Source organism: Oncorhynchus tshawytscha, linkage group LG14 (assembly GCF_018296145.1).
Source record: "Oncorhynchus tshawytscha isolate Ot180627B linkage group LG14, Otsh_v2.0, whole genome shotgun sequence".
Taxonomy (NCBI): domain Eukaryota; kingdom Metazoa; phylum Chordata; class Actinopteri; order Salmoniformes; family Salmonidae; genus Oncorhynchus; species Oncorhynchus tshawytscha.
This window is the reverse complement of record NC_056442.1, coordinates 1,001,046-1,028,376: the sequence shown is the minus strand read 5'-3', so window position 1 is coordinate 1,028,376 and position 27,331 is coordinate 1,001,046. Positions and strand designations below refer to the sequence as shown.

Sequence of the window (27,331 nt, the reverse complement as noted above, 5' to 3'; positions counted from 1 at the left end):
TTTGATCTGTTAGCATTTTTTTTTTTAAATGTACTAGCTAGTTCTACTGTATTTGTGTACAGTATATCTACTGTGTTATGAATTACATTCTCACTTTTCTACATGTCTTGAAAAATAAATGAATAGCAATCATTCTTGTTGGTATTTCCCCCCCTCCCCAGCTGTGGACATTTTCAAAATACCCAGACTCATTTGTTAGACAAGACATATCCATCTAATGTAAAATCCTCAAATCTAATTATCCAAATAGCTTTTTTGATGTATCATAAAACCATTTGAACATATTACTTTTTAAAATATTACTATTTATTTTGATATCAATTGATTATATATAAGTTACAGTATTTGATGTAGATTTCAATTTAAATCAATTTAAATGTGCAAGGGATAAAGTGATAGCTATTTTGTGTAGAAATTGAATCAAATGTGAGGGAAATTGAATCTTATTTCGTATGGAACATTTTTATGCTTCCAAATGAAATTGTCAATATTCTGCAACATTTCAAAGAAAGAGCAAAGTGTTAAAATACTGATGTGGCAAAGCATCATTCTGTAGGCGGGGCCAGCAGAGGTTTATAAAGCTTAGGGGCGGGGTTTGCATACAGCAGTCAACATCATGATGTAATTTTCTCCAAAATGGCGGATCGCAAAGAAGGTTAGTGCTAGTCCATGTTTATGGATTAAATAATCTCGAATTATAACAACGAATCAGATATACTATATATAGATAGTTCCAATATCAAGAAATCTAAACACTCAAATATTGCTATTCCTTCAGCTGCGGCTTTTGACAGGGGGACTTTACTGACTAGATGGCTAGCTTTGTTGCTAGCAATTTAGCCTAATTTCTAAACAATGGCATGCAATCGACCCAAATACCAGCCATTGGCATTGTGAACCTATTTGTTTTTGTCACCCATGGCTCCTATCCCGACTACTGTAACGTTATCGCAGATATACACGTTATAGTTATGACGTGAACGTGATTACCAACTAAACAAGTATTCCAGTCATGTTTTAAATCAATATTCAATGAATTCATGTGTTTTGTGAATCCTATCAATACTACTATGAAGTTACAGCAAAGATTTAGATGCATGCATTGGAACTGTTTCTTGACTGTGAGGTAATTGGACTGAATTTGGACCTGAAACCTGCCTGCCCTAGGTTGCCTAGATGATAGAAAAACCTGCCCTAGGTTGCCTAGATGATAGAAAGTGAAAGCAAAACAGTTTAAATTCTTTGTATGTCTTTCCTTCATCCCAGATGACATCTTATCAGAAAAGGATGAGCCGGAGAGCGAGGATGACACCTATGAGGTGGTGGACCTGACAGAGTACGCCCGGAGGCACCAATGGTGGAGCATGATGTTTGGGAATAACTCTGGTCCCCTCGCAGAGAAATACTCTGTGACCACGCAGATTGTGATGGGAGGGGTCACTGGCTGGTATGCAACCCAAATTGGGGCAGATTTTAATTAAGGCCAATTTCAAGTTTTCCTAACAATCGGTAATCTGCATTTTTGGACACCGATCATGGCCGATTGCATTGCACTCCACGAGGAGACTGCGTGGCAGGCTGACTACCTGTTATGCGAGTGCAGCAAGGAGCCAAGGTAAGGTGCTAGCTAGCATTAAACATATCTTGTAAAAAAACAATCAATCTTAACATAATCACTAGTTAACTACACATGGTTGATGATATTACTAGTTTATCTAGCTTGTCCTGCTATAATCAATATAATCAATGCGGTGCCTGTTAATTTATAATTGAATCATAGCCTACTTCGCCAAACGGGTGATTAACAAGCGCATTCGCGAAAAAAGCACTGTCGTTGCATCAATGTGTACCTAACCATAAACATCAACGCCTTTCTTCAGGGTCAGGGAATATGCAGCAGTTTGGGCTGCCTGGCTCGTTGCGAACTGTGAAGACTATTTCTTCCTAACAAAGACAGCCAACTTCGCCAAACGGGGGATGATTTAACGAAAGCGCATTTGTGAAAAAAGCATAATCGTTGCATGAATGTACCTAACCATAAACATCAATGCCTTTCTTAAAAACAATACACAAGTATATATTTTTAAACCTGCATATTTAGTTAAAAGAAATTCATGTTAGCAGGCAATATTAAACGAGGGAAATTGTGTCACTTCTCTTGCGTTCATTGCAATCAGAGTCTGGGTATATGCAACCTTTTGGGCCGCCTGGCTCGTTGCGAACTAATATGCCAGAATTTGACGTAATTATGACATAACATTGAAGGTTGTGCAATGTAACAGGAATATTTAGATGTATGGATGCCACCCGTTAGATAAAATACGTAACGGTTCCGTATTTCACTGAAAGAATAAACGTTTTATTTTCTAAATGATAGTTTTTGGATTTGACCATATTAATGTCCTAAGGCTCGTATTTCTGTGTGTTATTATGTTATCATTAAGTCTATGATTTGATATTTGATAGAGCAGTCTGACTGAGCGGTGGTAGGCAGCAGCAGGCTCATAAGCATTCATTCAAACAGCACTTTTGTGCGTTTGCTTGCAGCTCTTCGAAATACTTCAAGCCATTCAACTCCCGAGATTAGGCTGGTGTAACCGAAGTGAAATGGCTAGCTAGTTAGTGGGGTGCGCGCTAATAGCGTTTCAAATGTCACTTGCTCTGAGACTTGGAGTAGTTGTTCCCCTTGCAGAGGGGAATTTGGATTTTGTGGAGCGATGGGTAATGATGCTTCGAGGGTGGCTGTTGTCGATGTGTTCCTGGTTCGAGCCCAGGTAGGGACGTGGAGAGGGACGGAAACTATACTGTTACACTGGCAATACTAAAGTGCCTATAAGAACATCCAATAGTCAAAGGTATATGAAATATAAATGGTATAGAGGGAAATAGTCCTATAATTCCTATAATAACTACAACCTAAAACTTCTTACCTGGGAATATTGAAGACTCATGTTAAAAGGAATCACCAGCTTTCATATGTTCTCATGTTCTGAGCAAGGGACTTAAATGTTAGCTTTTTTACATGGCACATATTGCACTTTTACTTTCTTCTCCAACACTTTGTTTTTGCATTATTTAAATAAAATTGAACATGTTTCATTATTTATTTGAGGCTAAATTGATTTGATTGATGTATTATATTAGGTTAAAATAAGTGTTCATTCAGTATTGTTGTAATTGTAATTATTACAAATTACAATTTTTGTATTTATTAAATCGGCCGATTAATCGGTAGCGTCTTTTTTTGGTCCTCCAATAATCGGTATTGACGTTGAAAAATCATAATCGGTCGACCTCTAGTCCCTAGTGTTCCAGTCCGAGTCCTTTATTCTCGAGTCGAGTCACAAGTCCCTTGGTAGTGCTAAAAGCTGTGGTCCAACCATTTAAAAATCCAAATTCTCTTCAACTGTTGGCACATTTTAAGGATATCTCTAACATTTGCTGTTGTAGCTAGTAGGCCCCCTATTTTAAATTATGCATCACAGAGATTTTCTAACAAGGAAGTCACTTCTGGTCCAGTTCGAGTTGAGCCATGAAAATTGAGACTTGAGTCCGAGTCAAGTCTGAGTCCTGGACTCGAGTACTACAACACTGCTATCAGTCACTCCTCTCTCTCACATTCAGGTGTGCAGGATACTTGTTCCAGAGAGTAGGGAAGATAGCTGCAACTGCCATAGGTGGAGGGTTCCTGTTGTTACAGGTAAGAGATGCATCAAACTTGTATTGAGTCAACGCTGGGTACTTACATAATACACATCTCTATTCCATCTTATTTAACATGGCAAGTCAATTAAGAACAAATTCTTATTTACAATGACGGCCTACCCCGGCCAAACCCTAATCCGGAAGACGCTGGGCCAATTGTGCGCTGCCCTATGGGACTCCCAATCACTGCCAGTTGTGATACAGCCTGGAATCGAACCAGGATCTATAGTGATGCCTATAGAACTGAGATGCAGTGCCTTAGTTCACATCAACTAAGGCGCCACTCAGGAACACCAATGACATCACATGTTACAACGTGAACGGAGTGCCACTTCACATGCAACCCAACAATCCTCACTCATTTTCCTTTCTGCACCTTCTCCTGCAGATAGCGAATCACAGTGGCTACGTGCAGGTGGACTGGAAGAAAGTGGAGAAGGACGTGAACAAAGCAAAGAAACACCTGAAGAAGAGAACCAAGCAAGCAGCCCCTGAAATTAACTCCTTCTTCGAGGAGGTAAAGGTATTAATAACACTGCCTGACTAATCGTTTCTTTATGGTAGGCTATTGTGCCTATAGTATTGTGTGATTCTAAAAGGTGAACATGTCTGAGATGTGTGCGTGCTCATTGGTCCTTTATTTAACTGTTCATTTATTCTGTGAGGCCAACACTGGTACCTGGGTGTGGGAGCTGCTTTTTGATTCAATTGGATTGCCAGTCCACTTGAATCTCAGTGCCTTGCATTGCATGTACTTATGAGGAAAAAAAGGTATACTTAATTATCATATTTGGGGGGAAATAGCTAAGTTCATAAATACCTGAGTCATCCGCAGCCATTTGATGGACTAATAATGCAGCAACAGCGCCCTCTAGCGAACTCACACTGGAAAAGCACATTCCTGGATTTATCACAAGCAGAAACTAAAGTATACCCTGCGTATAAGATTCTTATTTTTCCATCTATTATCACTTATAACCCTTCAGTTATTGGAGGTGACCTCTCACAGCCTGCTTGTTTCCTCTCCTTCTTCCCCTCTCTGCAGGCCACAGAGTTTGTCAAGAAGAACATTGTCCTGTCCAGCGGGTTTGTGGGTGGATTCCTCCTGGGCTTGGCCTCCTAATGGCGTCGGGGCCAATTCACGACTGAGGAAGTCGTTACATAGGAAGAAGGAAGCTGTCATTACTGTGAACTGAATCTCCACACGGGATGTTGTCATTAACTGTGAATCGTTGTCTTTCTCCCAGCACGGAACTAGTCATGAAACGGGTTTGGGAGGAGGCTGAACATGCGAAGCTGCCACTTTATGCCCCCCTGGCTGCTCTCTTCCGTTACTGCCCAACTGATCAGAGTCTAGCTTGTCCACCCTCTTTTTATTCTATTTATCTGGTGGTTTCTGATCCAGGATCAGTTGTTTGGGCCTGTTGAATATGGAATTTCTATACTTCATATTCATAATCAGCACTACCCCCAACATCAATGTATGTGAAAATGTCACGTTTCTATGTTTTGAATCAGCTATATTATATATATATATATATATTTGTTCACCGTCATATGGTGTGCATCATGTGATTTGAATCAATTAGTGAACTATGCCTACTCATAATTGGTTGAAATCACGATGCACACCGGATGATGCCATTATTACAAAACTAATTTTGACTTCAAAACATAGAAACATGACATTTTCACATACGTTGATGTTAGGGTAGTTCTGGAGATGATGAATACAATGTTGAAAATGTTAGAAATGTCCCTTTAAGTGCACAAGCGACACCTCTTGATACACTATGATATACTACTAATATACTGTACCACACACTAGACATAGGATTACTCGGCCCCTGTCTATCTGGTGCACTCTTTTACCTGGAAGAACAGGTCTAGGATCAGGAATGTGTCCCAAATGCCCATAGTGCACTACATTTGACCAGAGTCCTATGTGGGAAATAGGGTGCCATTTGGGACACTGACCAGCTCTCCCTATACTCAGACCAAAGTTTTACCACCCTGTGCTATTCAACAAAATGTGTCTGCAGACCTGTTGTTACGGGCTTAATATACCAACACCTGATCACTGCACCTTTGCTGGCTAATGTACTGTAGGTATATCTGTGTGCAGATTAGCGTTTTTCATAAAGAATCTTTTTCCTGGGGCAGCTCTGCAGAATGGTCACTAGCTGGCACAGCCACAAAATCTGATTTTAAATCTAACTGTAACCACACTGTTAACCCTAACGCCTAACCTTAAATTTAGACCAAAAAGTTGAATGTAGTTTTAATGAATTTTTACAATATAGGCCAGCTGCAAAGTCAGAATTGGCTATCTAGCAGATTCGCTTAGTTCTTCCTCCAGGACAAGACTCATTCTAAAGAATGTGAACCTGCTATCAGTGTAGTAATAGGAAAACATGTGATTTAGTCATGTGTAGAATATACTATCAGTTTTATAGATAGAAGGAAATGCACAGTATAAAGTCAGTGTTCAGTTGCTTATAAGTTGTTCCATATTGTGTCTTTAACTATTTAAATATTACTTGTCAGGAGTATGATTTTCCATTAGTTTCTGTACTTCACCAAGTGCACATTAACTTCTTACTGCCGTTAACCTCCATATGTTCTGACCTCCTGAATGCTATTTTGAAATCTTGATAACCAACCATAACTATGGATTGGTCTTATGTTTCTGTTTTGTCAAATAAAGTTGCCTGATTTTTGTTGGTTAGCAATGTTAACAGTTGTGTGTGTGGTCACTGGACTGCATGGCAGACATGCATACAATCAGGGCTTGGTGTGTACACTGAGTGGATTAACAGTCTATCTTGACACATTTAACTTCTCAACAGTATACTTATTTTGATCATTAAAGCCAGCATGCCTTTTCAGATTTCAGTAGCTCTATGGCTGCCTTTACACAGGAAACCCAACTCCAATTTTTTGCCAAATTATTGGTATTTTGGCCAATCGGGTCAGTTTTGCCAGTAATTTCGGCAAAAAATCAGAATTGGGCTGCCTGTGTGAGTGTAGTCTATGAGTTCCGGTAATGCAAATGTCCAGATGTTATGTGAATAGAAATGGATGCTTCCTTGTGTCAGCATGGAGGATGGGTTTGTAATAACTACCATGCATGTCACAGCAACAATGAATGAGCATTGTCATAATACTAAGATGTTTCACCACTATGTCTCTGTATTCATCTACACTGTGAGATCTGCTTTTGAAAGGTACTGCATGTAGAAAGTGACAAAGGAAGATACTCACCAAATCAATCTGAAATAAGTACCAATTGTCCATTTTGTTTTGTTTACCTCTGTCACAGAGTACAATATCAATTAATAAATTAAATATTTTTTGGTTTATATTAAATGCACATTGAATTGGGGTTTAGTCCTGATAGACTTTCTGTAGCTTGGGATTTAGTTCTGGGATATATGAAGTACTCTTTGTCAATTGACTTGACAAAAAAACCTTTCAAATAAAATTGGATTGATTTATTGTAATTTCATAATGTCCTGTCAGAGGCATATTGATTTGTGTAAATAATGACTTCAATGTCTATTGAGCTGAATGAAGCTGAAAACCTAGGCAGCCATGATGTTACCTCACCAGAGTGCCTCTCTACTGTGTGTTACTGTAGCTGCCAGCACCACACTACCACTGGTCCCTCCCTGTTGCTATGGAAACTGCTCTTTTTCTCTTTCTCTCTTCCTGCTCTCTTGTGGTGTGGTGTGTCCTTCCCTCTTTTCCACCCTCTTTCTCTGTTCTCTCTCTCTGTTTCTCTCGCTTTCTCTTTCCAGTCCTGCCTTTTTCTTTGTTTTTACCTCTATCTGTGAGTGTGCCCATGTGTAATGGTGTAGGGGTAGAGGGGGATATTAGAGTGGGGGGAATGAGATGAGGCCCACTCTCCACCATCCGATGACCACATCACCAACCAATCGGATCATCAATAGCCCCCAATAGATCCAACCAATAGTAGGGTAAAGCCAGAGTATGAGCGCCATGGAAACTGCAAGGGATGTTTTATAATAGCAGCTCGCCCTAGTGGCACCAGATACCGGTACACCTCAGTCAGGCTGTTCAAAGCAATTGTGTTATTAATCCATTGGTTGTAATATAAGGGCTGCATCTTCATACTTAAACCTCTCCTCATATCTCCTTTATCTGCACTGATCCTGAAAAAAATAGGAAAGGCGAATTCGATATGGTGCATATACTAGGTACTGGCTTTCACCAGTTACTTCATATTAGTAGAGGAAAGGCAGGAGACAGGAAACAAATTATAGTATTGAGATACAACCTAATCCATGCCTTCAGGCAGCTGGCTCCAAAGGGTCCAAGCCATACAATAGTTAACTGTCACAATCAGTTTGTTGAGAGCTGTCATTAATATGGTTACGCAATACCCTCTCTGTGGTACTAGTCAGTGGACAAAGTCAGAGATGAAACGTCAATGCATGTTAGAATAGCAATGTTCATTATTCATAGTACAATAATTCATTGTAATTAGTACAGTGAGAAGCTGCCTTTTTATACGAAGCATGGGTTATTAAACAACTGATAGATAGAGACCATTTTAGGCCTATCACACAAATTATTCATGAGAGAAAATTGAAAATTGATCAAATGGGACCATTTCTCCCTGAGTTGGAGTGAAATTGTCATCATAATGCTAGCCTGGGTAGACTGAAATATATTTTTGTTTCTGAAGGAAGATTCTGTGTAAAAGTACATTAATTTCTTGTGTATTTGGGGTATAATACAGAGCCTATGACTAGTGGGTCTTGGATATTATCACATTATTCCTGCATTGCATCTAGAATTTGGAGTTCTTTATCATATAATTAGGAATTAGAATACTAGAATGGGTATGAACCTTCTTATGATGGCAGTGAGGTCAGCCATTTTGGTCAGGGAGTTGGTCAACCATGGTTTGCCAGTGCTGTTGTAAGATATTGTGTAAAATAATGAATTTGAAGAAAACTGTATTTATAATTATATGACTATATTTTAGGTTGACAATAATTATATTACACAATTTCAGATATATCATGTGCGTTACTTTTATTTCCCTCCATAAATAAAATCAGGATAGACATTAATTCCAAATATACTTTTTGGGATTTCTCCCTGGCTGCCATTTTCACCCATTCTGGAACTTTTTGGGTTTATGACATAACCCCTCTGGTCATTTAATAAGATCTCTTTTTTACTGTATGACCACCTCAAGGGGGCAGTGTCAACCAATCCAGAGTGGCTCACTCACCTGTGACGTTGTGGCCGAATAATACAAATGCATTGGCACAAGTGTGTCAACAATGTGGCCCAGGGATCAGTCAAAAGTAAAGCAGTGCATTCACTGCCATTAAGCTAATGAATTACCAGGTATTTACTGAAAAGGTACGTGGTAGAATGGTAGTTCTATTGCAATAACCTTTGACTTAGGCTACAGGGTTGTTTCTTTGGGATTCAATAGTACAAGAACCACTAGGCACCTTATTTGAATGTTTTATTAACCCACCCCCTCTTCGGAGGACACACATCTTCTTACAGCTTTTCTGCTACATATACATACATTTTATAACAACAAGTTAGCAATTTTGTTTAATTCTTGTCAGACAGCATCTGATGCAACTCCACAGACAGAACCAGCCCCTCCCTGTAAGCACTAGGCTGCTGGCTGCGTTTAGCAGAGAGGCGAATGTGACAGATCCAAGATGTGGCTGTGACATGACTATGCCTAACAGGTCTAATATCTGTCAGGTCTCTTATCACCTATTATTAGAAAGTATCTCTGGATGCACACCTGAACAACAGACATCACTTCAAATCTCATCTCCTGCCAAAGTGTAGAATGCATAGGCCCATTTATGTTGAGGCAGAGCAAAATAATGTCCAGCCAATGTGAGGCCATCACTTGCAGGAATCTGGTTGTACTTGCTTTTTTAATGCATGGCAACAAGGGCTTATAGAAATAGGGCATTTGCTAATATATATATTTTTTAATCATATATTTCCAATAGTCAACTCCTGTGTTTCCAATGCTGCTATGGATGCGGGTCCTTTTTTGATACCCTTATCTATAGACGTGCAATATTGGTCCGGACAAATCTGTATCAGATGGAAAGTAATAATTAATACACGATAAATATTATTGCGAGGACAATGAAAGGGTTGTGGAAACGCTGACGTAAGGTGATGGGCTTTTGATGGTGTCAACGCGTGCGCGCGGTTCATTGAATGCGACAGTGGATTGGTGGAATGGGGAGTGTGAAACCGATTAGGAAACTGCGCCTTGGGGGACTTGGAGGGTGGCGCCCCGCACGTCATGTTGGCTCAAGTGGCATTGGAATTAGCAAAGAGTCTGAGCGCGCCTACGAAGCCATTATGGCTCTCCACACACCAGTATCATAACCTAGAGAGGGAGGAGTCTTCCATTTCTGGAGCCGGAGAAGCAGCATCCCAGACAGCGTAAAAATTGGAGTAACGGTGCTCGAAGGAGACTGGAATACGAAATAATATAATTTTATTTTCAACATACCAACGAAATATACATGGATGCACATTTTACGAGATAAACATGAAGGTCTCTGATTTAAGATCAGGTAGCTGCAACCTTGTTTTGCATGTGCGGTAATATTCCAAGACATATGTGATACGTTGGGTGTGCTCAGCGCAATAACGGCGCTAGCAAGCTATTTCGAACGGTAAAATAAATCCAGATTGCTAGGAGATAGCCAACCATTTTATAGTTAGCCAGCTAGCTTTCGGGGGAGCAAGCTGCCTACTCGGGCAGAGGCATCATCGGATGCATCGACCAAGAAGAGGCATCTGCTAGGCATTAACCGAAAATACAATCTCGGGGCATGCAAAGCGGTGTGTTTTGTGCAAACGGTTGATAAATCCCGCGTCCTCGGCTCTGGTCGTGGGATTAACCAGCCGGGAGAGAAGGAGAAGGTGGGGCCGCGGAGTGTCAAAAACGGTCGAGCTAAACTCAGCGCATGTAGCTTGGCGCTCTAGCTAGCGGGCTAACATTACCTCTCCATCGGTTTTCTATTTGGGAAATTAATTTCGTAAACTAGAATTATTCGGCCATTGGAATTCTGAGAGCTTGCTGGGGTATTCCGTTGCAGTTCCCCCTCTCCCCCAACGAGGATCAGTCAGAGCTGTACACTTGAGGCCATTGGCTTCTCTACAAATAATACCGATTGGGGCGAATTTCAAGGGGGGTAGCATCCCCGTTTGCTTTGGACCATGGCGGACGACGACGTGCTTTTCGAGGATGTCTACGAGCTGTGCGAGGTGATTGGGAAGTAAGTGTCAGCATATGTTTCTGAACTGAACAATGATAATAAATGAAACCTCTTGTTTGCATTGAGTGCATTGTATTGCGTGTCTGCCTGCCTGTTTTTTTCCTGTATGGAAGCAATTGCCTTACAAATATTAATTGCCACCACCATCATGACAGCTGTTTTACTTGGCCTACTTGTAGGTGAGTTGGTCATACAAAACCTCACACTACCCATCTATTGTCAGGCCTATGTAAAATCACTTCCACGGTAACTGGTTCAATAAGCACATAACATGATTGCATAAACTGTTCAATATATGGGAAACCAGTTAGGCCTACTGACTTGTTAGTTTGATTGGGTGAGGCCCAATAATGTATGGTGAAGCCCCTGTTTAGTTCAAGAGCCGAGTGCATTGTTTTAGCTGGGCAGGATATCTTCATTTAACATGGCAGGAGAGAATATCTGTTCAAAACGGAAGTTCATTGGCTCACATATATTCAAAACATTTCCCAATCTAGATCATTTTCATTCATGTTTTGTGCATCCATTCAGCTTTGTCAGATAGACACATTATTTTGACGAGGCGGTACTGGGCGACAGGTAGCCTAGCGGCTAGAGCGTTGTTCCAGTAACGGAAAGGTCACTGGTTCCTTCCAATACCCGAGCCGACAAGGTGGGAAATCTGACAATGTGCCCTTGAGCAAGGCACTTAACCCTAATTTGCTCCAGGGGTGTTGTACTACTATGGCTGACCCTGTAAAACAACACATTTCATGGCACCTGTCTGGTGTATATGACAATATACACCAGATAGGTCATATTATTTTACTACACATAGGCATAGTGACTCATTTGTGGTTTGGAACAGAGGCGCTATATGTTTTAAAATCTGGGCCATTCATAGTTTTGGGTTGAAATGTAAACATGTTTGGCTACTACAACTAGGTCTATAACGATCTCCACAAGTACTACTGTCAACACCACTACACTCTTCTCTCAGATTCCGATGCAGGGTAATTATAGTCAATCATTTAGTATCATTGGCCATTTGGGACAAGACACAGGCTGCAGATTGTCATTGTGATGATGTCACACACTACTTCTTGATCCTACTTTAAGAGAATGAGCATAGGCTCCTGGGGAGGATGGGACTTCTTCAACAGAATAGTCACATTCAGTGTTTTGGGTAGACTGCTGTGTTCTATGCCTGCACCGGTGTTCTGATATCATCATGCACTGCTAGTCATTGTCCCTGCCCTGTCAATCGCAGACCAGTCTATTCATCCCCACCAACCAGAGGTGGCCAATCCTATTGTTGATGGACTTTTAAGCATTGCACACGCAGTTAATGATCATGTTTATCCCTGATCTATTTAGCCCAGATTTGTCTTACAAAGAGATTTAGGAGACAACCTAATTTTACCCTGGATTGACAATTAGTCTAAAATCTAAAGTATCAACTCTGGGTTTAGGCCAATTCAGAAAAAAACAGTTATCAGATTTCCAGAATCAGTGAACAAATGTTTAAAGCATTCCCAGTTCCAACACTGAGAGAATTGATAGGCCTAGAAGCAGTTCAGTTTTCTATCTGTGTCACACTATAAACATTGATTTATAAAGCACATAAATCCTAACACGCATTCGTGCAGGAAGAAGGTGTTTGTTGATTGAAGAGGGCCTCTTCTATTTGGTGCAGACCTCGTTTGCCCTCACATAGCTTACAACAATGTCATTTTCACAGATTAGTCTGGAAACCCAGATTTAAATGTATTGAAACTACCACCCACTCCAACCAATACCCCCTTTACCCCGGATTTCTATTGTTGTGGCTGATGATCACACCCCTTCATATGAAGACTGGGCAGGCAGGCCGCTGTGGTCTTGGAGCTGGCCAAGCTCCCCTCCCCCTCTATGCTCAATCGAGACCCGTGGGTCCATTAGGGTCCAGGCTGAGACACATGCTGATTGCTCTTCAGCCCCTCAGGCTCTACTCTTTGTTTGGGGAGCTCTCTGCTTCGGTTACCTCCTCAATCTGACGGATCTAGGATCTGGTCTACTTTACCCAGTCCTGGTGTTAGACGTCATGTGGTGGGTGACAATACTGGTCTCGGGACAGCTGGTAAATAAGTAGCCGCCCAGGGCCTACCTTGGTGCAGTAACGCAGATAGGGCCTCTTGTCAGAGGAGCCTACACCATGACTATGTTATCACCATGATCAGAAAGGACTTCATGGCCTCCTACCTTCCCCTTCCCAAAGGCATTTGTTCCTCCTTTCATCTTTCCTTTCTCACTCATAGTTGTCAGGGCACAAGGGCGTCTTTCACCAAAACAGCTACACTACCAAAACAGCTACACTGTACATCACCAGGTTCTGTTTAGTGAAGCAAATCTTTTTCAATAAACTTGATTTATGTCCCAGATTTGTTAAAAAAAAGCCGAACAAAAAGCATGATTCTAAATCAATCCTCTCCACCAGCGATGCAGCCTAGTTTCTGACAGTGAAGCGATTGTCAGACAAAAGCACTGAGTACCAGCCAGTGTCTTTTAGGTAGAGAACTCTGCCAGCCTCTCCTGCAGAAAGCTGGGGATCATTTTCCTCAGCCCAGGATGTAGGGAGGGGATGCTGAGGAAGATCATTGGAGACAATAGAGGGTTCGAAATAGGATTGCCCTGAGGCTGGATATATAACTAATGTCAGCGGACTCCAGGGCTGACCTCCAATTTTTGTAAACCACACTCGCTGTCAAGAAGAGCTAGGGAACCAACGAACAGAGGCTTAGAAGAAGTCCTCTCCTGCTATCCCATGCTCCCTTTGGTTCAGATGTTTTCGTTCCCTTGGTAGTTCATGGGGAGTGTTCAATGAACTGAAGACATGCTGTTATCGCGGCTCAAGGGTCTGTATTGTCAGGGATGTCTAAAGCGGCGTTGACACGGCAACAAATGTTTGTCGTAAGGATGTGATTTTACAGCCAGTCATTTTTCTGTTTCGCTTCTGGTGTTGTCTATGCTTCCATGCATGGCTCTGAGAAGTAACTAATATAGTCTAGATGGGTTTTTACGAGATCTGTAGCCTTAAAAATAACTGTCAATGGAATACTCACTTCACATGTGGCCTGTAGCCCTCTGAGGAGGTTTGTGAACTATAACAAGACATTTTGTTTGACGAGAGAGAGAGATATTTGACTGACATTGTAGATCTGTGAATGATTGAAATGTTGTGGTGACACTTCCCAAAGTAGGTGTGACATGCTACCGACAGCGGCTGGTATAGTCTAAATAGACATGTCAACCAGCGACATATGCAGGTGTTCGTGTTAGCTGATGAGGGAATAGTTTCGGGCTACTACACGCACACATCCAAACACCTCTGCTATAATTTGTCTAAGGTTGGCAGACAGTGCAGGTTTGGGGTTGGCAGAAGGCCTTTGGGACGACTGAGCCTTTGTTTCGGCTCAGTTCCTGAGCTGGAGGAGTGTTTTAATCTCTGTTATTTCTACCTAATCTCGTCTAAGTAACTGGGTGGTTCGAGCTCTGAATGCTGATTGGCTGAAAGCTGTGGTATATCAGACCGTATACCACGGGTATGACAAAACATTTGGTTTTACTGCTATAATTACGTTGGTAAGCAGTTTATAATAGCAATAAGTAACTTCGGGGGTTTGTGATGTATGGCCAATATATGGGAGGTGACTGGGTGGGTGGGGAGGATTGCCAGTAGGGTCAAGCTCTGAGGATGACCTGCAACCTGCTAGTTGACTACTACACTAAGTTAATTGTTCTCTGAGGTGTAGCTTACTGTACGCTTAGCTGAATGGGGTGTTCAGTCTCACTATCTAGAACATTCTGAATCGACCAGAATGGAACCCTTCCCCCTCGTAGGAATCAAGTTCCTCTGGATCCATACACAGTTGGCTGACAGCCAGCTAGTACCAGGCTCTCCTCTAAGAAAGTAAAAAGAAGATGTGGAGGGACACCCTGTTGAGAGTATTGGTAGACATTATGAGTAACTCAGACCTATTGCTAAGCTATATGTCTACTGCAGTACCATTGGTAGACATTATGAGTAACTCAGACCTATTGCTAAGCTATATGTCTACTGCAGTACCATTGGTAGACATCATGAGTAACTCAGACCTATTGCTAAGCTATATGTCTACTGCAGTACCATTGGTAGACATCATGAGTAACTCAGACCTATTGCTAAGCTATATGTCTACTGCAGTACCATTGGTAGACATCATGAGTAACTCAGACCTATTGCTAAGCTATATGTCTACTGCAGTACCATTGGTAGACATTATGAGTAACTCAGACCTATTGCTAAGCTATATGTCTACTGCAGTACCATTGGTAGACATTATGAGTAACTCAGACCTATTGCTAAGCTATATGTCTACTGCAGTACCATTGGTAGACATTATGAGTAACTCAGACCTATTGCTAAGCTATATGTCTACTGCAGTACCATTGGTAGACATCATGAGTAACTCAGACCTATTGCTAAGCTATATGTCTACTGCAGTACCATTGGTAGACATCATGAGTAACTCAGACCTATTGCTAAGCTATATGTCTACTGCAGTACCATTGGTAGACATTATGAGTAACTCAGACCTATTGCTAAGCTATATGTCTACTGCAGTACCATTGGTAGACATGAGTAACTCAGACCTATTGCTAAGCTATATGTCTACTGCAGTACCATTGGAAGACATTATGAGTAACTCAGACCTATTGCTAAGCTATATGTCTACTGCAGTACCATTAGTAGAAGCCTACCGGGGCTTTTGGAAGCAAACCTTTTTAAAATGTTTTCTTCCAATTTAGTTTGCATTTGTTTTTACCAAAATGATTCAATCAGAATAAACAGATTCAACAAAGCACAGTAGTCAAGGCGAGACCCTCTACATCAGCAGTGAAATAAGGCCCATTGCCTATTCAGACATTATTCTAACAAAGCATGGCACAAGGCCTTACTCTCCACTGCATCCTTATCTGAGGGAAGTAAAGCTCACGCAAACAGGTTATGCAATCCTACTTATTAGCCCATTGTGTATGTTACATTTCAGTAAACACAATGACGTGCTCAGGCCGGGCATTTAAGCTCCAGTTGAAGGGGATGGGCGAGGCGTGGGTAATTTGAGCCGTCTCTGCTCATAATGATTCTCTGCATGGGAATAGTAATGCAGACAAGTGCAACTGGAATCACACGCGGCTCTTCATTCTGGCTCTGGGGTACTCATTAGAGCCAGGAAGGATTGGAATATTGTCAGAATGGCTGGGAACTGGTGGAGTGATCAGTACTCTGACTCGTGTTGGCTCAGCTAATTAAACATCAACTCCTAGCCTACGTTTTAATGCTTTGGATCGCATTGAGCTCATTAAATGTAAGCATTTTTTAAAATGGTTTGTTTTCCGTTTTTCTTAATTCATTCGTAGCTCTACATACAATACACGCACTTGCTACACGTTAGGCTAACTACCATTTGTGTGTGTTTTATAGCCTCTAATGGGTTCTGAGCAACCATAACACTCAATACATTTGTTACTGATAGAACATACGAAGGCTAAGCTATCCCTGAACAAACATAACAAACCCTTCACCCTCTTTCCCGTACTGTGCATGTGTCTTGGGCCCAGTCATTCAGACAGTTTAGCCTACACCCTCATCTACAGGTCTACGATCTGTTCTCCCTCCCTCCAGCCTCCACCTCAGCCATTATGATGAGATGATGTAACTGACTCTAGGCATGCTGGCAAGAATCCCCGTCTGCCCACACCTCCCGAGGCGCTTCTCAGAATTCTACATTCCATCTAACTTTCTCTTCTCTCCTTGTTTCTTGTCCTCCACTATTTCTCAGGAAGTGTGTGGTCAGCTCCTCACAGAGTGTGGACTCTGGGGAGTTTGGCCTGGCTGATTTATTCTTACAGATGGGTTTGTTGACTGCTTTGAGAACAGGGGACTCGGAGGTGATATTGAATTTGGTCTCTGCTTGTCTAAGGGCTCCTGGGCCTCTAGTGTCCGACTGGTTATTTTCCAAAAAGTGCCCCATTTTTATTTATTTCATCCTAATTTCTTCCTTCCTTCCTCCTCTCTCTCTCTACATCCCTATGTACTCTCACCTGCTTTCCTCTTTCCTTCGTTACTCCTCCTTTCCTACCTACATACTTTCCCCTCTTGCATAACACACCATCCCTTTCAGAATCAGATTGTAAGTTAAAGAAGCACGATGGTTGGGTGCATTTAATTGGTAGTTCAGCTCTGACTACATGAGTGTTTGGGGGTCCCACGTTCCTCCTCAGGCCCCCTACTGGAGTCTGGGAGAGAAGTGGAAATCTCTGCACTGAGACTGGCTTAATGTCCTAGAGGTATTTCGGCCTGTGAATTTCAGATGCACTCCGGTACAGCAGGATGAATCCTAATTGCCTTCTATTAATATTCAAAAGGTTGTACTCTTCAAGTAACCAGTAAATTAAACCAAGCAAATATTTAGGGCTGTGTGATTTCTTCCACTTTCCTACCTCAACAGACACTTGGCATTTTAGAAGCTTTTTGGTGCAATTAGTGTGTACACAGTTTTGGCATCCGGAGTTAGATGAACTCTGCCTCGTTGTTTTTAACACCATCATTGGACTAATCGGACTCTGACAAGAAAAGAGTTAAGTATGAGTCACATTCTTAGCCTACCTCAATGGAAGGCAACTTTTCCTTACTACTCACTAGGGGTGTGACAAATTGACAATTGTGCTTAAGGGTTAAACTGCCATTTAAACATATATATTTTTTTAAATCATACAAATTTCACAATGCAGAATAATGGTCCCAATTATGATCGCCAGTGCCGGGCAATGATGTTAAATCTACAGCAGTCATATACCATTGAAAGCGCCTCGGCTACGGCATGTTTGTATGTAAGGGTACACTACAGCTTTTTAAATACCGACACGAAACCGTCTCGAGATGGTTTCGAAGTGCCACTGAACGGGAATTGTATTTGTAAAGGATCTGTGCTTCTGAATGGGGGCTAACATGCATCACTAGGCCACCAGGACTGTCAATCAAATAATATCAAACTGCCTACCTACTGCCTGTGTACAGATCACTCCTAAATAAAGTACTTTAAGGTTTGTTAAATACCGTGGCATTTAGTAGAAAGAAAACAAGACTGATTAGTTGCCGTACTTGTGAGAACAAACACTCGCATCTTTCATAGCGAGCTAGCGAGGGACGGAGAGAGATGGGAGGGGCACTGTATAGGCAGGTCAGCCACCAGGCAGACGGAGTCAGAACCGTCTACTAGGCCTATCTATCGGCAATCAAAAGCAGTATTTCGCAATAGAATGCTGTATTTTGCGATTTCTTGTAAAGCAGGGCCTATCCACAATGAATAGGCTAGGATATTCTACATACAACAGACCGAAGAGAGAACACGCACTCGCACCATTAGCGAAGAGAAAGAGTAGGCGAGCCAGCTGCACCGCGATTATAATTTTGTGGGTAATAAAACATATTGTTTTTCCGTTTAGGGATTTTTTTTTTTAAACGTTAAGGATCCACATTTCGTTTAAACGTTCCTACTCACAACCCGTCTCGACTCTTGGCTTTCTTTGGCTACCTCAGTTCTATCACTCGTTTCTCTAATGGCATTCTAGTTCCCATCCAAGGTAATGTGAGAAGGTGGCCAGGTGCTAACGGGTAATACTAACACTGCAGGGCAGTGCTGAACGTGGGAGGGGGCCCATGTTGTGAGCACAGCTGTGTCTATGTCATCAAAGCGTGCCTACCCTCTCTCTCCTTTCTCACAGTCCTTCCCCGTGGAATGACACTCCTGCGTGTGATCGCTTGCCTTGGCGCCTTCCAGGGGTGGGGGGTTTGACGGGGTCAATTCCATTGGAACTCACTCAGTCTACATTTGACAACTAGGGAGATGAATTGCAATTCGATTCACAAATTCAAATTGGGCAGCTAGTCTATCATCTTCTGTGAGGATATTTGAATTCTTGAGCTTATGAAATTGACCTCAAACCCAACTGAGTTCACCTGGCTTTCGGCTCTTCACAGTGTCATGGAGGTAATGGGAGTTTTATTGACATTTAGGCTGGGCAATACTAGTCCAGTCCAATACTACACCCATCCCTGGCCTCTATTCCATACCACTTCAGTGTTTGCAGACCTAGGTGTTAACTCTATGGTTGAATGAAATCAAAACCCACAGGAAGGCTAGGTGTAGCCCACATCTTATTGCTTACAACGACCCTATCCCTTCAGTCTGCATACACCATAGGAGGGCTTAGGGTGGAAGGGAACCAGTGTTACACCGTAGGGAGGAGCTAGGGGGGAATGAAACCAGTGTTACACCATAGGGAGGACTAGGGTGGAAGGAAACCATTGTTACACCGTAGGGGGGAAGGGAACCAGTGTTACACTGTAAGGAGGAGCTAGGGGGGAAGGGAACCAGTGTTACACCGTAGGGGGAAGGGAACCAGTGTTACACCGTAGGGGGAAGGGAACCAGTGTTACACCGTAGGGAGGAAGGGAACCAGTGTTACACCGTAGGGGGAAGGGAACCAGTGTTACACCGTAGGGGGAAGGGAACCAGTGTTACACCGTAAGGAGGAACTAGGGTGGGATGGAAACCAGTGTTACACCGTAGGGAGGAGCTAGGGGGGATGGAAACCAGTGTTACACCATAGGGAGGAACTAGGGGGGGAAGGGAACCAGTGTTACAGCGTAGGGAGGAGCTAGGGGGGAAGGGAACCAGTGTTACCCCTTTGGAAGGAGCTATGGTGGAGGTGAACCAGTGGTTGTTTTTTCGGCTTGCGCCTTTGTCTTAAGGAGATAATCGTCTGTCAGCCAGGGCACTCTTTCAACCCCGCTGTAGTGGGGGGTTTAGGGAGTCTCGCTCTGTTTTCACAGATCGAGTAATGTCTGGGGGATATTTTCTTTAGCATATGGGTCAGTCTTCACAGAACCTCCACCCCCACCCAGAGGCAGATAGCTGGGTTAATTATTATAGTAGGAGAGGCCCACACATGGTGGCTGTAACCCCCCTACCTATTGGTTAGTATTTATAGGATTTTGAATTGTAGGCCTATTGTATTGGACACTTTTATGAATTAGCCTTAACTCTGTTTTGATGGAGTTGAAATCTCTGCCACTGAGTTTTATGCATTGCTGTTTAGTGATGGCTCTTATTTCTGTGTGTGTGTGTGCTGACAGATGCCTTTCAGTCACGCGTCTCTGTCAGCATCAGTGCCACAGCCACAGCCTTTAAGATTATACTGAGTGGAACAGCTGAGCACTGTGTGCAATGGGGACTTGAGGGTGTGTGTTTGTGTGTGTGTAAATGTGTGTTTGGTCTAGGTTTATTTCCTCTACAACTCTTTGTGTGTGTCTGTCTGTGTGTGCCCTTGTGAAGGTGCCTTTGTGTGTGTGTGCCCCACAGTAATTTGGGATTTACAACCTTGCACAGTACACTTCCCTGCCTTATCATATCCTCAACCCAACCCACCACCCTGGTCCAAGGCCCCTGTCAGCAATGCTAGTTCCCCCTGCCTCGAGGCCTCTGTAATGGGACTTTTATTTTCGTCTTCGCAGCTGTGCTCACCACTGCTCTGTAATTCCCCAGGCGGAGGAGAGGAGGCTAGGCTACGTCGCTAGCTGCTCCATCTCCAGCATTAGGCTCCATCATATCCAGGGCTGTTGGGTTATTGTTACTGCACTGTGATGACTGAAGGCCAACAGGGAAGAACAGAGAGAATGTAAAGGTGCCAGATAATCCAAGAATGAATTCCAAATCGACCCCTTCCCCCTATTCCCAAGGGAGTGTGTGTGTGTGTGTGTGTGTGTGTGTGTGTGTGTGTGTGTGTGTGTGTGTGTGTGTGTGTGTGTGTGTGTGTGTGTGTGTGTGTGTGTGTGTGTGTGTGTGTGTGTGTGTGTGTGTGTGTGTGTGTGTGTGTGTGTGTGTGTGTGAGAAACGTGACTAACCCACTGTGTTTTCTGTCTTCCAGGGGTCCCTTCAGTGTGGTGAGGCGCTGTATCAACAGGGACACAGGGCAGCAGTTTGCAGTGAAGATCGTAGATGTTGCCAGTTTCACCTCCAGCCCTGGCCTCAGCACAGAGGGTAAGGACGAGTCACACACGCGCTGTGTGTGTGGGTAAAGCGCTGATGCATACTAACTTTCCATGCAGTTTCCTGCCGTGTCATGCTGTTCTGTCTGTGTGTGTGTCACACTGTGGTGGCAGTGCCCTGGGTTTTGGCATTCATGGTGTGCCATCTGTGATGCTCCGGTCAGAGCTGGGCCAAGGACAGCATCATAAGGAAATCGAAAGATAGAATTGTGTGTGAAAATATTGATAGCGTAATAAAGAGGGATGGTTGAGTAAACTGATATAGAGTCTGGCTCTGGAAGAACCTAGTAAACTGATAAAGAGTCTGGCTCTGGAAGAACCTAGTAAACTGATATATAGAGTCTGGAAGAACCTAGTAAACTGATATATAGAGTCTGGAAGAACCTAGTAAACTGATATATAGAGTCTGGAAGAACCTAGTAAACTGATATAGATTCTGGCTCTGGAAGAACCTAGTAAACTGATATAGATTCTGGCTCTGGAAGAACCTAGTAAACTGATATAGATTCTGGCTCTGGAAGAACCTAGTAAACTGATATAGATTCTGGCTCTGGAAGAACCTAGTAAACTGATATAGATTCTGGCTCTGGAAGAACCTAGTAAACTGATATAGATTCTGGCTCTGGAAGAACCTAGTAAACTGATAGAGATTCTGGCTCTGGAAGAACCTAGTAAACTGATATATAGAGTCTGGAAGAACCTAGTAAACTGATATATAGAGTCTGGAAGAACCTAGTAAACTGATATAGATTCTGGCTCTGGAAGAACCTAGTAAACTGATATAGATTCTGGCTCTGGAAGAACCTAGTAAACTGATATATAGAGTCTGGAAGAACATAGTAAACTGATATAGATTCTGGCTCTGGAAGAACCTAGTAAACTGATATAGATTCTGGCTCTGGAAGAACCTAGTAAACTGATATAGATTCTGGCTCTGGAAGAACCTAGTAAACTGATATAGATTCTGGCTCTGGAAGAACCTAGTAAACTGATATAGATTCTGGCTCTGGAAGAACCTAGTAAACTGATATGGAGTCTGGCTCTGGAAGAACCTAGTAAACTGATATGGATTCTGGCTCTGGAAATACCTAGTAAACTGATATAGATTCTGGCTCTGGAAGAACCTAGTAAACTGATATATATTCTGGCTCTGGAAGAACCTCGTAAACTGATATAGATTCTGGCTCTGGAAGAACCTAGTAAACTGATATATAGAGTCTGGCTCTGGAAGAACCTAGTAAACTGATATGGAGTCTGGCTCTGGAAGAACCTAGTAAACTGATATAGATTCTGGCTCTGGAAGAACCTAGTAAACTGATATAGATTCTGGCTCTGGAAGAACCTAGTAGGGTCTGGAAGAACCTAGTAAACTGATATATAGAGTCTGGAAGAACCTAGTAAACTGATATAGATTCTGGCTCTGGAAGAACCTAGTAAACTGATATAGATTCTGGCTCTGGAAGAACCTAGTAAACTGATATAGATTCTGGCTCTGGAAGAACCTAGTAAACTGATATAGATTCTGGCTCTGGAAGAACCTAGTAAACTGATATAGATTCTGGCTCTGGAAGAACCTAGTAAACTGATATATAGGGTCTGGAAGAACCTAGTAAACTGATATATAGAGTCTGGAAGAACCTAGTAAACTGATATATAGAGTCTGGAAGAACCTAGTAAACTGATATATAGAGTCTGGAAGAACCTAGTAAACTGATATATAGAGTCTGGAAGAACCTAGTAAACTGATATATAGAGTCTGGAAGAACCTAGTAAACTGATATATAGAGTCTGGAAGAACCTAGTAAACTGATATATAGAGTCTGGAAGAACCTAGTAAACTGATATATAGAGTCTGGAAGAACCTAGTAAACTGATATATAGAGTCTGGAAGAACCTAGTAAACTGATATATAGAGTCTGGAAGAACCTAGTAAACTGATATATAGAGTCTGGAAGAACCTAGTAAACTGATATAGATTCTGGCTCTGGAAGAACCTAGTAAACTGATATAGATTCTGGCTCTGGAAGAACCTAGTAAACTGATATATAGAGTCTGGAAGAACCTAGTAAACTGATATAGATTCTGGCTCTGGAAGAACCTAGTAAACTGATATAGAGTCTGGAAGAACCTAGTAAACTGATATGGATTCTGGCTCTGGAACAACCTAGTAAACTGATATGGATTCTGGCTCTGGAAGAACCTAGTAAACTGATATAGATTCTGGCTCTGGGAGAACCTAGTAAACTGATATGGAGTCTGGCTCTGGAAGAACCTAGTAAACTGATATGGAGTCTGGCTCTGGAAGAACCTAGTAAACTGATATGGATTCTGGCTCTGGAAGAACCTAGTAAACTGATATATGGAGTCTGGCTCTGGAAGAACCTAGTAAACTGATATATAGGGTCTGGAAGAACCTAGTAAACTGATATAGAGTCTGGAAGAGTCTGATATATAGAGTCTGGAAGAACCTAGTAAACTGATATATAGAGTCTGGAAGAACCTAGTAAACTGATATATAGAGTCTGGAAGAACCTAGTAAACTGATATATAGAGTCTGGAAGAACCTAGTAAACTGATATATAGAGTCTGGAAGAACCTAGTAAACTGATATATAGAGTGGAAGAACCTAGTAAGCTGATATAGAGTCTGGAAGAACCTTGTAACTGATATAGGGTCTGGAAGATCCCAGTACACTGATATAGGGTCTGGAAGATCCCAGTACACTGATATAGGGTCTGGAAGATCCCAGTACACTGATATAGGGTCTGGAAGAACCTAGTAAACTGATATAGGGTCTGGAAGAACCTAGTAAACTGATATAGAGCCTGGAAGAACCTAGTAAACTGATATAGAGTCTGGAAGAGCCTAGTAAACTGATATAGATTCTGTCTCTGGGAGAACCTAGTAAACTGATATATAGAGTCTGGAAGAACCTAGTAAACTGATATATAGAGTCTGGAAGAACCTAGTAAACTGATATAGATTCTGGCTCTGGAAGAACCTAGTAAACTGATATAGATTCTGGCTCTGGAAGAACCTAGTAAACTGATATATAGAGTCTGGAAGAACCTAGTAAACTGATATATAGAGTGGAAGAACCTAGTAAGCTGATATATAGAGTCTGGAAGAACCTTGTAAGCTGATATAGGGTCTGGAAGATCCCAGTACACTGATATAGGGTCTGGAAGATCCCAGTACACTGATATAGGGTCTGGAAGATCCTAGTAAACTGATATAGGGTCTGGAAGAACCTAGTAAACTGATATAGGGTCTGGAAGAACCTAGTCTGGAAGAACCTGGAAGTAAACTGATATAGGGTCTGGAAGAACCTAGTAAACTGATATAGAGTCTCTTCTGGAAGAACCTAGTAAACTGATATAGATTCTGTCTCTGGAGAACCTAGTAAACTGATATATAGAGTCTGGAAGAACCCTATTCTGGTGGAAGAACTAGATATAGATTCTGGCTCTGGAAGAACCTAGTAAACTGATATATATTCTGAGTCTGGAAGAACCTAGTAAACTGATATATTAGAGTCTGGAAGAACCTAGTAAACTGATATAGATTCTGGCTCTGGAAGAACCTAGTAAACTGATATAGATCTGGCTCTGGAAGAACCTAGTAAACTGATATAGATTCTGGCTCTGGAAGAACCTAGTAAACTGATATAGATTCTGGCTCTGGAAGAACCTAGTAAACTGATATAGATTCTGGCTCTGGAAGAACCTAGTAAACTGATATAGATTCTGGCTCTGGAAGAACCTAGTAAACTGATATATAGATTCTGGCTCTGGAAGAACCTAGTAAACTGATATAGAGTCTGGCTCTGGAAGAACCTAGTAAACTGATATAGAGTCTGGCTCTGGAAGAACCTAGTAAACTGATATAGATTCTGGCTCTGGAAGAACCTAGTAAACTGAACCTAGTAAATATATAGATTCTGGTCTGGAAGAACCTAGTAAACTGATATATAGAGTCTGGAAGAACCTAGTAAACTGATATAGATTCTGGCTCTGGAAGAACCTAGTAAACTGATATAGATTCTGGCTCTGGAAGAACCTAGTAAACTGATATAGATTCTGGCTCTGGAAGAACCTAGTAAACTGATATAGATTCTGGCTCTGGAAGAACCTAGTAAACTGATATAGATTCTGGCTCTGGAAGAACCTAGTAAACTGTATATAGATTCTGGTCTGGAAGAACCTAGTAAAGATATATAGGGTCTGGAAGAACCTAGTAAACTGATATATAGAGTCTGGAAGAACCTAGTAAACTGATATATAGAGTCTGGAAGAACCTAGTAAACTGATATATCTGGTCTGGAAGAACCTAGTAAACTGATATATGGTCTGGAAGAACCTAGTAAACTGATATATAGAGTCTGGAAGAACCTAGTAAACTGATATATAGAGTCTGGAAGAACCTAGTAAACTGATATATAGAGTCTGGAAGAACCTAGTAAACTGATATATAGAGTCTGGAAGAACCTAGTAAACTGATATATAGAGTCTGGAAGAACCTAGTAAACTGATATATAGAGTCTGGAAGAACCTAGTAAACTGATATAGATTCTGGAAGAGCCTAGTAAACTGATATAGATTCTTCTGGAAGAACCTAGTAAACTGATATAGATTCTGGCTCTGGAAGAACCTAGTAAACTGATATAGATTCTGGCTCTGGAAGAACCTAGTAAACTGATATAGATTCTGGCTCTGGAAGAACCTAGTAAACTGATATAGAGTCTGGAAGAACCTAGTAAACTGATATAGATTCTGGTAAACTGATATGGAGTCTGGAAGAACCTAGTAAACTGATATGGATTCTGGCTCTGGAAGAACCTAGTAAACTGATATAGATTCTGGCTCTGGGAGTCTGGCTCTGGAAGAACCTAGTAAACTGATATGGAGTCTGGCTCTGGAAGAACCTAGTAAACTGATATGGAGTCTGGCTCTGGAAGAACCTAGTAAACTGATATGGATTCTGGCTCTGGAAGAACCTAGTAAACTGATATATAGGGTCTGGAAGAACCTAGTAAACTGATATATAGAGTCTGGAAGAACCTAGTAAACTGATATATAGAGTCTGGAAGAACCTAGTAAACTGATATATAGAGTCTGGAAGAACCTAGTAAACTGATATATAGAGTCTGGAAGAACCTAGTAAACTGATATATAGAGTCTGGAAGAACCTAGTAAACTGATATATAGAGTGGAAGAACCTAGTAAGCTGATAGAGAGTCTGGAAGAACCTTGTAAGCTGATATAGGGTCTGGAAGATCCCAGTACACTGATATAGGGTCTGGAAGATCCCAGTACACTGATATAGGGTCTGGAAGATCCTAGTAAACTGATATATTCTGGGTCTGGAAGAACCTAGTAAACTGATATGGAGTCTGGTCTGGAAGAACCTAGTAAACTGATATAGAGCCTGGAAGAACCTAGTAAACTGATATAGAGTCTGGAAGAGCCTAGTAAACTGATATATATTCTGGCTCTGGAAGAACCTAGTAAACTGGCTCTGGAAGAACCTAGTAAACTGATATATATGGAGTAGTAAACTGGAGATTCTGGCTCTGGAAGAACCTAGTAAACTGATATAGAGTCTGGCTCTGGAAGAACCTAGTAAACTGATATGGAGTCTGGCTCTGGAAGAACCTAGTAAACTGATATAGATTCTGGCTCTGGAAGAACCTAGTAAACTGATATATAGGGTCTGGAAGAACCTAGTAAACTGATATATAGAGTCTGGAAGAACCTAGTAAACTGATATAGATTCTGGCTCTGGAAGAACCTAGTAAACTGATATGGATTCTGGCTCTGGAAGAACCTAGTAAACTGATATAAAGGCTCTGGAAGAACCTAGTAAACTGATATAGAGTCTGGCTCTGGAAGAACCTAGTAAACTGATATAGATTCTGGCTCTGGAAGAACCTAGTAAACTGATATATAGGGTCTGGAAGAACCTAGTAAACTGATATAGGGTCTGGAAGAACCTAGTAAACTGATATATAGAGTCTGGAAGAACCTAGTAAACTGATATATAGAGTCTGGAAGAACCTAGTAAACTGATATATAGAGTCTGGAAGAACCTAGTAAACTGATATATAGAGTCTGGAAGAACCTAGTAAACTGATATATAGAGTCTGGAAGAACCTAGTAAACTGATATATAGAGTCTGGAAGAACCTAGTAAACTGATATATA

At 41.7% G+C, this 27,331-nt stretch overlaps 2 protein-coding genes across 21 annotated transcripts in view; both read left to right on the top strand.

Moving 5' to 3' along the window:
• Positions 1 to 587: 587 nt before the first annotated feature.
• On the top strand, positions 588 to 6,443 carry LOC112253655 (FUN14 domain-containing protein 1). 2 transcript variants are annotated; one of them, XM_024425583.2, is made up of 5 exons: positions 588 to 655; positions 1,267 to 1,447; positions 3,625 to 3,700; positions 4,094 to 4,222; positions 4,751 to 6,443. In XM_024425583.2, exons 1-5 carry the CDS (start codon positions 637 to 639, stop codon positions 4,826 to 4,828), a joined length of 483 nt encoding a protein of 160 aa, XP_024281351.1. In that variant the 5' UTR covers positions 588 to 636; the 3' UTR covers positions 4,829 to 6,443. The 2 variants fall into 2 exon arrangements, with proteins under 2 accessions (XP_024281351.1, XP_024281350.1); XM_024425582.2 differs by having other exon boundaries at positions 4,094 to 4,228.
• Positions 6,444 to 10,116: 3,673 nt separating this feature from the next.
• LOC112238013 (peripheral plasma membrane protein CASK-like) overlaps positions 10,117 to 27,331 on the top strand; it is a 63,319-nt gene continuing 46,104 nt past the window's right edge. For 5 of the 19 annotated variants that reach the window (XM_042296695.1, XM_042296685.1, XM_042296700.1 and 2 more), the window contains exons 1-2: positions 10,117 to 11,018; positions 21,009 to 21,121. In XM_042296695.1, the coding sequence (XP_042152629.1) occupies positions 10,960 to 11,018; positions 21,009 to 21,121 (172 nt within the window). In that variant the 5' untranslated portion in view covers positions 10,117 to 10,959. Of the gene's footprint in view, positions 11,019 to 16,365; positions 16,385 to 21,008; positions 21,122 to 27,331 lie in introns of those variants that run through there. The other 14 variants (XM_042296702.1, XM_042296687.1, XM_042296694.1 and 11 more) reach the window with 5 other exon arrangements.